This window comes from Camelina sativa, chromosome 16 (assembly GCF_030686135.1).
Source record: "Camelina sativa cultivar CO46 ecotype springtype chromosome 16, ASM3068613v1".
NCBI classification, from domain to species: domain Eukaryota; kingdom Viridiplantae; phylum Streptophyta; class Magnoliopsida; order Brassicales; family Brassicaceae; genus Camelina; species Camelina sativa.
The window spans coordinates 14,846,658-14,859,699 of record NC_141895.1 but is presented as its reverse complement, the minus strand read 5'-3'; the positions used below and the strand labels follow the sequence as shown (position 1 = coordinate 14,859,699).

Sequence of the window (13,042 nt, the reverse complement as noted above, 5' to 3'; positions counted from 1 at the left end):
TAAGATTTGACCTATCTTAATAATTTCACAAAAAATTATTTTAAGATTTTGGTCTATTTTAATAAGTCTCCCAATAATAAAATTGTAAAATGAAGAAAATGTAAGTTTTGTTTGACTTCTATAAAAGGATAGTATAATAATAAATTAAAGAATCTTTAGATTATGCAAAAACTATGAACATTCATGTAACACGATTCTTTTGGTCAAATCATGTAACAAATTTAATCCTGATTAGATTTTTTCCCCTTTTCTAAAGATTTGCTTTTAAAAAAACAATATACTACCATCATATTATACAAGTCAAAAAAAAATAATTTACATTTTTTCAGTTCACCGTTATATTATATAAATTTCTAGTCAAAATCTATTTTTTGTATTTTATTATTGCAATTAATTTATATACAAAAAGTTGTTTCTCTAGATCCAAAATTCTAGAATTATAAGAGCATTACCATAAAACTGAAAATAATGAAAACAAAATCTGAAAGACTTTTGGATATATATTTCCCTCTTTTTAAAATATATAATTATAGGTAAATAAATTATATTAAAATTTCATTAATTTATATATACATATATATATATATATATATATTAATAACAATTTTAGAACATAACAAATTTATCAGGGTTAAAATTAAAAAAATTCTTATTTTTTGAAAGATACAAGAAGATATCTCTACAAACTTATATTTATAATATATATATTTTTTTAAAAATGAATTAGAAGTAGATCAAAGTCGCATCTGAATATCGTGTTTCTCATAAATCAAAATATTTGGATCCATAGCCAAAATTTTATATATAATCTTAATGATTAGTTTGTCTTAGATCTCGAATAATTTTTCCACCAATACAGATGATCTCAAATTTTTAGTCTATTGATTTTTTATTTATTTAGTTAGAAGATGTTTTATATTAAATTTTGTTGAATTTATTTATCTATTCATTGAAAATTCATGAGTAAAGCATTAAACTATCAAACTAATAATAAGATAATCAAAGAGTATATAATAATAAGAAATAAAAGAATTTATGCCAACAGTATAAACAATAGTTAAATCATTTGAATGTTAAATATCCTAACAATGTCTTATTAACACATACCTTCTGCAAAAGAATTGAATCAGATGCGAGGTTTCTTCATTGATGCATTCGAATAATCTCAAACTTTTTTAGGGTACGTTTTTGCTATGTTTGTAAGAAAAAAACGGCGGATATGGATCCTTTTAGAGAACAGAAATATTGACATAGATGACAAAACTATGGAAACATACAAAACGACAACGAAAAGATTATTTACACTATGTCGTATGGCATCTCTTAACTTTGTGTTGCTTAGACTAACTAGTTTTACAAAAAAAAATTAGGGTAGTATTAGTAGATAGGACAAATATGGAGTAAACTTAACAAAATACCACAAAAACATTTTTTATAGGAAAATGCTAATAGGCCCACGTTTTTTGTGGAGTAAAATGACATAATTACCCTTTTTGTTTGTGTTAGGTAGAAAGAGTGAAATATTCGGTGAGATTTTTAAAAATAGCATGTAATATTTGTATTTTACATGTTATATTGAACTAAATAGCGTTTAACAAATAAAATAACATGTTAAAAAAAGAACTTTTTTAAATATTACTTGTAGTTTAAAAAAATAACAGAAGTTCCAACATGAGAGAGCATGAGAGAAGAGAGAGAGTGAGAAAGAAAGAAAGAGAGAGAGAAAAAAAAATGATAGAAGTTTCCATGTTATTGGCATGAGAAAACAAATAAAAGAGGAATGAGAAAGAAAATGTTATTTATGTGAATCAAAAAAATGACATGATATTTAAACAAATAACATGTAATATATCTAATGAGTATAAGACTAATTGTATATGAAGAGAGATAAAACATTGTCACATCGTAGTTAATTAATTACTTTTGGTTTCAATGGTATTTGATGCATATTCTCAAAAATTATATGATGGTGTATACAAGTTATCTAAAACCAATCTTTTAGCCTAATATAAGATGTTGTTTGCGATTTCTCAATTTTTGCTTTGTTTAAGATATTTTTTTGGTTTAAAAGGTTTTGTAATTCACAATTTTTGTGTATCACTAAATCTAGCGCCCTAAACCCTAAACCCAGATCAGTCTATTTATAATATTTAAAATATAAATTTTTTTTTGTAGCTTTGCTTGTAACAAAAATCCGAAATAAAACAAAATCAACAATTGATGTCAAACTTTGATTTTCAAAATTGGGTTTCCTTACGTGTAAGGATTCTCACAACTTCGACTAGGCATAATACTTCGAAGAAACTATTTTAAATTCTATAATAAGATTTGTTTTATGTATGTTATTTTCTTATTTTCTTTTCTTTCTTTCACGTTTTTTACATGCCTTTTGTGTTTATATGTCGATGAAGAGCTAATTTGTAATAAGTTCGGATAAACGAAAATTACTGTTTAACATTCACTTATCTTAATTAATGACAATGAATTGTTAAGTGGAACTAATATACAAAGACGCAGCATAGGGTTTATCCGGTAAATTGAGTACACGAATTCTGCATTAAAAAAAACAAATCATTCGCTTTGAGATAGCAAAAATGATATATGTAAACCAAATTAAATTTAAGCATAGGTTTAGTAAATTTGTGAAAATTTGGTGCGTTAATTAATTGCTCGAAATTTGATAATTTAATTGAGTAAAATAACTACAATATGTTGGCTTGACGCATCCCTAGGGAAATCAGCGTTTTGTGTCCATTAACAATCGATTAAACCAAAAATTCAGAGAAGAAAAAAGATCAAATGAATTTGACCATTTCAGATTTATGAAACTTACATCGTAAGAAAATAGGGTCCACTATATTGGTACAACAATAACTGTTTAAATAAAAGAAAATCTTAAGAATATGTTGCAACTTTGGACATTCATGTAACACAAGTTTTCTTTGTGGTCAACTAATTAATGTAACGCTTAGATATCCATTAGGAACCTAGAGCCAAGAAAATTTTAGAAGTGTAGTGTTCGATCGATGAAAATTGGTTTATATATATATGTCGAGAAATGCCAACCAAATCGATAAAGAAGCTTGTCGTCTGGAAAAGCACATGTTTGCCTTCAACGTATAACTTGCCCTTTACCTACAAATCAAGGTGTTCAAAAGTCAAATGTGTGTGAATATCGTCGCCCCCATGCATATGATGCTTTTTTTTTTTTTTTTTTTCCTGACCAATATAGCAAAGAAGACACACGAAGCTTTCAAACGAGATTTTACAACATACCCAAATATATGTGATGAAATCGAAAACGAAGCAAAAGATGTATGACAAAAAATGATAGAATCTAGGAATATACTATATGTAATGAAAATAAAGATAAAAAAATGATTGGAGAAACCAAAAGAGCTCCTTGAGGCTTGAGCTGAGAGAGTTATTTAATCTGTTTTGAGTTACTTAATCTTATATATATACTAAGTCACTCTAGTTTGTTAGTTTCCAGCACCAACAGGTTCAACACAGTCGCTGTCCAGTTTGATCTTCTTACTCGGTGGTTCAGCTTCTTCCTCTTCTTCCTCTTCTCCTCCTTCGGACTCTGCTGCGTCATTGCTTGATTCATCAACGGCTTGAGACTCTTCCTCTTTCTTCTTCAGATTCTCAATCACCTCCATCAGTTCTCTGTTCACCTGTTTTATCAAAGCATTTATATGTTATAGCCAAAGTTAATACATTGGGAATTCCAACTAAGAATGTATAAGAAGAAGAGATGAATTAGTTTTAACCTGTGGGTTCTGGAGAAACTCAGAGAGGTCAGTAGTGCAACAAGGACAGGTCATGACGTTCTTCTTTGCACGTAGTGTGCGCCCGCCTCTGCTTCTCTCCCGCACTTGAGAGATCCCAGCAAATTTAGCTTCTAAGCATCCCTTGCAGAAGTTGTGAGCACAAGGCGTTGTCACTGGAAGACTCATCACTTTCTGACAGATTTGGCAGCTAAATTCTGTGTCACACCAGAAACGAAAAAGCACAATTAACAGTTATGGATTGTGCTCTAGATACAAAAACATAAGTGACAGTCGATGTTTATACCTTTGCGAAGTTTGTCCATCATAGAATTCTTTCCTCTTTTCCTAACGATCTTCCTATACTCAGGATCCAGAGCAGCGATACACTTTCTACTAGCAGGTGGAGACTTCATCCATTTCCAACGACCATCAGCTTCCTAATCAATGAAAAATGTATACGCAGGCACAAGGGAAAAGGTTACAAATAATGAACCAAACAAAAGTAGAATATTTGGTATCTGCTCAAACAAAAGAAAGGCTAAACTAACATCGAAATCCCATGATGGCTTCTCCTTTCTCACAAACAGGTCAGTAGCTTTCTTGAGCTCAGGAATAACTGGCAATGGTCTTGGACGATCACCAAGGTCATCACTGCAGTATAATAGTTCAAAAACCTCATGAGGCATTAAATATAGCAAATACAGAAAAATAAGGCACATTCCGAAAGAAAATATATATATCAAACCTGGCCCATGGAGCTGCCTCATTGTCACATCTAACAAACAGGTAACGACAGACCTTAAAAGAACCCTATGGAAAACAGATGAGTAGGTCAGGAAAAAAACAATCCAGCTCAAAAAGTATTAGGTGAACAATTCAGAAAGTTATCTATTTATTTTGAACCTGGATTCCAACTTTTCGCCAGCATTTCTCAATCCTGTAAACACCATCATATCTCACTCCTTCCTCAGGGGCATATGCAGAACGCTTCTCCTTGTGAGACCTGAAAATTGAAGAGTCAGGATAACATTCTGCTCAGAGTAATATCGACGAAAAAAGATAAACTAGAAAAGAACACCCGGTAAGTACAGCAAGCTTAGCTGAGCGCAGCTCTATGACGACAAACAATCTACTCTTGTTCAATAAAGAAAGCAAAATTTGACACAGGAGCATCCCAAATTCACCTATAGTTAAAGAAAGACTGCAAAAAAGTGAGAAAGATAACCTGACAACTCGGACAGGATAGCCCATTTTGCAACTAAGTCTTAGAGCTTCATTCATTTTCGTAAACGTCTGGTCGAAAGATTGTATCTTGCTAGTTCTTTTGTTTCCAGTGAGATCCCTTCCACCACTGCAACACACATCCAAAGACATTAACACAAATATTTCTACAAGAAATAGCCAATAGTCCAAGCACCAAAGGATAAGAGTAAGTAAATGTAAAGCTAACCTTCCAGTGTAGATGAACCACTCACCGTGGTCCTCATCATCATCATACCCTCCAGAGAGAGCAACTGACTGAGCTCCAAAACCCGATTGCCCAGCGATTCCAGCAACATGAGGGAAATGCGCCCCCCACTGCCTACAATCTTGCCTGTCATCCCAAGACTCACCAACCAAGACACCTTTCTTTCTAGTGGGATCATTATCTGCTGTTATCGGACCAAAATAATCACCTGGAATCGTGACATAAATCTTACCACTACAAGCATTAGCTTTCCCAGTCTTTTTGGCCCGCGAGGTAGTAAACGCCTTATCAGGCCTGTCCTGGTTCCGGATGAAATGCTGAACCTTGGCTGCAGTTACCTCAACATCACTGTTTGAAGCCTTTGCTAAACGAATAGCAGAGACTAGAGTTAAGTTGATGCGTGGATTATGCGCCACGTGCTTCGGAATCTTGCCTCGGCATGTCATACAAGTTAGATTCCCTTTAGCTACCCATTTCTCAAAACATTTCAAACAGAAGTTGTGACCACACGGTGTCTACACCCACAAAAGTACACAATAAATCACATTAGTCTCACTAATCACACAATCACAAGCATACAGATTCAATACTAATCTCAAAGATCTAAAGAGTTATTAACAAAATCGATGAGAACGAAACTAACCGTGACAGGTCTTTCTGGCAATTTAATGCAAATACAGCAACATATATCTTCATCATCATCGCTCTTCTTCTTCTTCTTCTTCTTCTTATCGTCTTCTTCTTCATCGTCACCACCAGCAGCACCACCACCACTCATGAGTTTTTGCCTTTTTTTGGCTTTCTGAGCTTCAGTCAGTGTCACATCAGCCTCAATCGCACGTACTGCTGCTACAAGATCCGAACCGCCGGCGGTTCCGGAAACCGGAACGGCGGATTCGACAACATCGCCGGAGCAATCGGGACACTGCCACTCTCCTCCGGTCGAAGAAACGAGTGATTCCGGGAGGAGACACGCCACGTGCCATGGTGTGACGCACGTGCTGCACGTGAGCGATTCTTCCGCTGGTGGGGTGGCCTTGCACCGCATACACACACCGTCTCCGTCGCAGGGAACCTGAATCTCAATCGCCATTGTTGAATCGAGTGTGAGAGAGAGAGAGAGATATTGGTTTTATCGAGATTTGTGAGAGAGAGATGAGAGATTTGGGGGAAATTATAAAAGGAGAGAGGAGGAAGAGAGAGAGGCGGGTTTCGAAAATATTTGGGGGAAGTTGAAAAGTGGAGCGTTTTTTTCAAAACAAAATTAAATGAAAAAACAAATAAATCTACGAAAAAGAGAAAAAATATCTCACAGTTTTGATAAGATCGTGACTGAATGACAACTAATACTAACTACGTTTCAAAATATATAATATTTTAACTAAAACACGCAGATTAAGAAATATTTATTTTTAACAAGTTCAACCAATCAGAAACAATACTGTATAATATAAAATATTAAACTAATCTAAAAGTTGCATAGAAACTTGAAAACATTCTATATTATGAAACAAAAAACTTCTCTAAAACATTTTATATTTTGAAACGGAGGAAGTATATTTTAATTTCCTTAAAAGGTGTGGTCTGGATCAATATTTTATTATTTAATATTTTTAATAAATTTTTTTATTGAAAAATTGTAACTTGTAACCGATAAAGAAGAAAAGACAATTGATCTATTATACTAAAATGATTAAAGTGTAATTTTGAATTTTGATATTGTAAGCCATATGTATGTGATGATTTAAGAACAAGAAAACAAAAAAAATGTTATGAACTAGTGGTGCTAGTAGTTTAGTGGAAAGTAATTGGTTCTCTAGTTTAAATTGTATTTTTAATTGGAGTTTTAGAATTTGTAAATCTATATATTAAAAAATGATATGGTGTTTCTTTTTTAAGTTTCAAAAAAAATGAAATAGTTAATATAGTGTCAAATTATATTAGAAATAAGTGGGTTTATGGTAATCAATGATCAATTTATCTAGTATATATGAGTATTAGTTATAGATAATCGTTACATACGCCGCCAAATCATTGTTTCGTACGCTGCCAAATCATTGTTCCGTACGCCACTAAATCATTTGTATTTGCGCCGTCAAATCATTGTTCCGTGGACTATCAAATCATTGTTCTGTGGACCGTCAAATCATTGTTCCAGACATCGTTAAAAATATTAAACAAAACATCATCAAACAATATTCAACATAAATAATTGTTTTGTGGCTAAAACAAAAACTGTAATTGTTTTGTGGCTAAAATAATTGTGGCATATTCATAGTTTAGTGAAAAGTATAAGTTAGTGGTGATGGTTTAGTAGTGGAAAATGATGGTTTCTCAAATTTGAATTATATTGGTTTGAGCTGATATTTTATTATTTTGTGTTTTTTTTTTTTTGTTAATTTGGTATTGAATTATTTAACATCTCGGATGTCATTTCGAAAGTGTAACTGATAAAAATGTGTTCTTACTTCTTAGAACAAAAAAAAAACAAAAACTTGGGGGTGGTAGTGGTTTGGAGGAAAGTAACAGTTTCTCTAATTTGAATTATATTTGTAATTGAAGTTCTGAATTTATAAATATGTACATTAAAACATGTATTTGAATTTTTGAACTTAAATAAATTATATGAAATATATTTGAATGATATAAGATCGAAAGGCAACTAATATATTTTATTTTCTTTAAAAGATGTGGTATGGTCAATATTTTATTATTTAACATTTTGGTCAAATATTTATGAGAAATTTTATTGAAAAAATTAAAAATGTAACTGATAAACACGTGACCAAGAAGATGTCATTTTGAAAGTGTAACTGAGAAATACGAGATTTTAAGAACGAGTTATGAAACTACTCGTGGTGGTGGTTTAACGAAAAGTAACGGTTAGCGTAAGAGTATTTCCAATTGTCCTCTACTTTTGTTTATAAACTCTATTATAGAGTAATTTTTGCTCTAATCCATCTGTATTTCTATCTCTATAATAGAGATTATTATTCTTTATCATTATACTAGAATCAGACCCGCGCTAAAACACGGGGAATAATCGTTTATATATTATCAATTTTAATAAATTGAAATATAATTATTAGATATAAGATTATTATAAAATAATATTACGGAAAATTATATAAAATAATACTACGTAAAATCAGATATTTGTGAAATGAATTTCGACAAAATGGTAGATAATTCAATTTGATCATTTTAGTAGTAGAAATATAAATCTGCATGTAGATAATTATAATTATGGATATTACTGGCTGTAAAACATATAAACAATATGGTTTGGTAAGAACCAATTATAAGTGAAATTAACAGTGTTTTCGTTTAAATGATTGATTTAGACATGTCTATCAATTAGAGTTACACAAATGTTGAGTTATATTAAATTAATCATATTCAATTAGGAAATTAAATAATTGGGTATATTTTGGGCTTGAATGGGCCGAGAGGTTACTAATTTGTTTCGTTCATTTACAAACGTTTAATTATTAGGATTATCGAAGGGTCATAGTTTTGTGTCATCTTCTAAACAAAATCCCTGGTTTATTTTCTTGGAACAATCTATTTTTTTTGTCGTACTCAGATCTGTTAGACCCAGTTGAATTCTATATTGCAAAACCCCCAATTTTGCAATTCTTCGATGATTGAAGCAAAAGATGTCTTAATCAAATAGATTCATTGAAGAATGGATCCGATCCTAGTTTTCGGTTCATACGACGAACGACCTCTTGCCAATTCCATTAATCGAGTAAGTTGGTTATGATTCTGTCAATAATCCCTTGATAACACAGTTAGCATACAGAAGTTTCTCGAAATTCGAATTAGAATATTGTTTTTATAAATAGTAATTGTTGCTCTACCTTAATTTTGTTTGAAGTAATTCCTAATTTTAGGCAGAATAGTGAAAATTTAATCAGTGGATATGATGATAAGTGAATATTGATTTGTATTATTCTTTACAATATTACAGGTTTATGATTTTAGCATCTGATTATTAAAAGAGGATCATATAATGGAGAAGAAGACATCTAAAAAGAAGACGTAATTATATATGTAAGGTTACAATTCGTTTTCGCCATTTTTTTTCCTCTACTCCAATAAAATTTTTAACTTACAATTTGTTCTGTGTTGAAAATATGACCTCCTTTGACATGGATCCCGGAGGAGCCATTTACAAAACTTATAAGCAGCAAAAGTGCTTGAGGAGACAACATAATGGTTAGTGTTCTCCTAAACGCTTTAGGAATTATATTTATGTGGAATATAATGTTGATGTTATATTATTTTTATAAATTTTTAAATCAAATTAATTGATAAATACTTGTAATTTTATATATATATATAAATCATGGTAGATAAATAAAAATACTTAAAATTGAAAACGTAGATAAGAAACAAACTGAAAGAAATATTTTATAAAATCTTCAAACATATTAAGAAATAATTCTTCTAGTAATCCTCTAGCCAAACTCGCTTCCTTGTAAGAGTTATAGACCATACCCTTAAACGTCCTCAGATCTTCATCACATCTTTGTTCTTTCAGAAAACAGAAAAGAAGTTGCAAATGAACATGACCATCAAATTTACTTGGAATATAAGATGTCCTAGTATTTGATATTTCCCTCCTTCTGATCCAACATTTTTCTTCCGGATTCCAAGTAAAGAACTGAGGTATATCCTCAAACGTGAGTTCTCTTGCTTTAGCTGAGCAGTGCTAGATAAGTTATTGGAAAGTTTGCTGCCATTTTGAAAGGTATTATGTTTGATGAATCAAAAGTAGATGTCAAATGTGTATATATAGGTAGACGTTTACAATTCAGTCATCGAGGTTAAAGTTTAGAGAATATTCTGATAATTATTCTCATATCATTACACGATATCCAAATAATGAAAGTAACCTTTGGAGATTTTGTTAGTTTAGGATAGTGTTTATTGCGGTTACTTGATTCGTAATATTTAGTAGACTAACAATTAAGATGAAATCGAAGAGAGTATATTTGATGAATATATGATACATTTCAAAGTAATCACGACTGATTAGACTAAGATATTAGAATTAAGAATATGATAAAGCTGAATAGTTGCCTAAATTATAGGAAATATAATTATTTGGTTAGTAAATATTGGATGAGTTTTTGGAATGTCTAACAACTGATGAAGATTTGTTACATATATGCTCATAATTGTTTTTCTTTAATGGTTTCAGCGATTCCCGCAGAAGGTTGGTGAGATATGTTCTTCAGTTTAAAATCTTGGCTTGTAAACGGGTGATCCATTTCTATATCCAACTCTATTTTTCAGATTTTTTCACACCCGTATCCGTTTACTTAATTTCGGGTTATTTTCACTTAATTGACCCAACCCATTGTAGATTTTGTACTTCTCTTTTACTTATATAGGGATAGAGGAACTCTATTTTTTTCTTTATAAATAGAGTTGAACTATTTTATTTGCAAAGTAGTTTTCTTAATCTTTAACTTCTTTTATTTATGACCAAAATAAATAAAATAAGTATTTTTAAGAACTAATAATATAAATTTAAGTATAAATATTTATTCTAAAATATTGAGACTACCATTTGCAAAAGATAATTTATATAAATAGTAAAAATTATTTTTCATTCATTCCATAATAATTATTTTGATACAACAAAAACAAATAACTTAATAATTTGGTAAATTACTTTGGGATCCAACAATATCGCTAAAATATTGTCCAAACGAACCAAATGAACTAGATGTAGAAGGAGCTTGTTGGTTTTGTTGTTGATCATTCCGCTTTTGTATAATTCGTGTTTGTTCAGCCTCAAAATATCCACAAACATTTGGATGTAGAGTATTCAAGTCACAAAATAAAATTTTGTTTTCTTTTAGCTCTTTCAAAGCATAATTTTTACTTTGAATCTCCAACTGTAGTTGTTGATGTAGTAATTTTACTTCAATTAAATTATCAATCTACAATTTGCATTAATCAACTCACTAAGAATGCACAAAGCTGTTGAATCTAAACTTAAACAAAGATTTGATTTATGTAACAATCTTAACTAAGCAAGGCAAACAAATTGTAAAAAGCTCAGCAAATAAACCAAGAAAGAAATAGAAAATCAACTCAAAAATAACTAAAGGAGAATCTAAGGGTTAAGGTAATTGATTAGGAGTGAGATAAGAGATGGATTATGGAGTATCAAACAACTTAAACTAAGCAGATCCTTACGCCATAGAAAACTAAGCAAGACTAACACATTTCTATGACATTAATCCCTTTACTAATCAATCAATCATCAACTTCTTCCAAAGGCAATTAAATGATCAATAAGCATTACAATCAAGTCTATCTAGCCACTAAGCACCCTAGTCAACAATTTCCAAAAGTAAGGAATGCAAAGCACTTAAAAGTTTTGGTTCAGGAATTTCATCAAACATCTTCAAGGCATGAAATTCCTAAATTCTAGAATCAACATGATCAAGGCTGATCTAGCTTTATTAGCAACCAATAAGCAAAGATCTAAAGCAATATAACCATAAACTCCATAACCCAACTCCTAAATCATCCTAATCTACCAAAACCCATAGACTCTGATAACTCTCTAATTTACATGTTTTTAACATCCCTTTTTGTCCATATTTTGCATTGTTTATACCCTAACCTTAGCATTTTTAGGTCATTAACTGTAGGATTTAACTTTTAGGCCATTTAGGGTGTTGCATTCTTGCATTTGCATACTTTGGATGAAAACAGGTGCTTTAGAGCCTAAATGAGGAGAAACAAGGACAAATCCGAGCATGTACCCGAAGGAGCCATCAAGCTGGAAGAACAGTCCAAACTCCAACACGATCGAGGAGGATCCAAGAGAAGGAAGAACAACCCGAGAGTCTACCCGAAGAGCAGCCCGAGCACATCCTCGTGCACCCCATCGAGCAGATCCTCGGGTAGGACTGGGAAGCTAGGGTTAATGGGTTTCCATATATAAACCCCCCTCTTCTTCCTCGCAAACGAGCACGCCGCAGACCCAACAACCATAGAGCGAGAGCTTATGTGAGAGAACTGAGCGACTCAAAACACTTTTCACTTTTTGTTAGGATTTTTTTTCATAACTTTTTATTATTTCTTTAGATTTCTATCTTGTATTCTTACTTCTCTACTCTGTCGTTTATTACAATGCAATTTTCATTCGTATATGCTTTTGTTTTTCTTGCAATGAGATCTGAGTAGTGTAGCAAAGTTTCTAGGGATGGGATAAATGATTTTGTGTTCTTGTTCGGTTAGGATGTCTTAGTTTGATTGTATATGTTTTATAGATTCCCTTCTAGGTTGGTGTTCTTAATGCTGTCAACAAACCGAGAGGGTGAGATTAGATCTAAGGTGTTTTACCACCGAGAGGTGTAGATGAAATGCTTGAATCAACAAATGCTAGAGGTTTACTCACGTAGCCTAAGAGATTAGATGAGTAAGGGGTTTACTGACAATAATGAATCGGTTCTTATTGCCTGCTTGGTCATGTTTCTCCAACGAGAGTGGGGTAGGGGAGTGATCAAGGTTGATTGTTTCTATCACGAGAGTGTTTTAACAAGATATTAGAGATTCACTGTCTAGGGAATATTTGCTTGAGGCATGTAAGACATCTGTACTGGCCAAGAACAATTAGGATTTGATTACCCCATCCTTAGAAGCTTTCGTATTTTAATTGCTTGCATTTTTATTCATCACTCGATCCATTACCCGAACAGGTACACGATCACCTGCTTTGAGTAACCCCTCGAGTTGTTCATACTTCATTTGCTTACTCGATCATCCCACC

The 13,042-nt window shown here is 31.9% G+C and overlaps 1 protein-coding gene and 1 long non-coding RNA gene across 3 annotated transcripts; one reads left to right on the top strand and one right to left on the bottom strand.

The window, feature by feature from the left end:
• Nucleotides 1–3,251: 3,251 nt before the first annotated feature.
• Nucleotides 3,252–6,531, bottom strand: LOC104750387 (E3 ubiquitin-protein ligase ORTHRUS 1-like). Its single transcript, XM_010472174.3, has 9 exons — nucleotides 5,885–6,531; nucleotides 5,224–5,756; nucleotides 4,999–5,124; nucleotides 4,677–4,776; nucleotides 4,519–4,583; nucleotides 4,322–4,424; nucleotides 4,078–4,210; nucleotides 3,774–3,988; nucleotides 3,252–3,677 (listed from the first exon to the last, which is right to left on the bottom strand). The coding sequence occupies exons 1-9, from the start codon at nucleotides 6,332–6,334 to the stop codon at nucleotides 3,483–3,485; spliced, it is 1,920 nt and encodes a 639-aa protein (XP_010470476.2). The 5' UTR covers nucleotides 6,335–6,531; the 3' UTR covers nucleotides 3,252–3,482.
• A 2,222-nt stretch (nucleotides 6,532–8,753) lies between these two features.
• Nucleotides 8,754–10,701, top strand: LOC104750386 (uncharacterized). Of its 2 annotated transcripts, XR_015585495.1 has the most exons (5): nucleotides 8,754–8,992; nucleotides 9,215–9,297; nucleotides 9,409–9,462; nucleotides 9,788–9,997; nucleotides 10,451–10,701. It is a non-coding gene; the product is annotated as an uncharacterized LOC104750386 (long non-coding RNA). The 2 variants fall into 2 exon arrangements; XR_015585494.1 differs by lacking the exons at nucleotides 8,754–8,992; nucleotides 9,215–9,297 and having other exon boundaries at nucleotides 9,324–9,462.
• The last annotated feature ends 2,341 nt before the right edge of the window (nucleotides 10,702–13,042 follow it).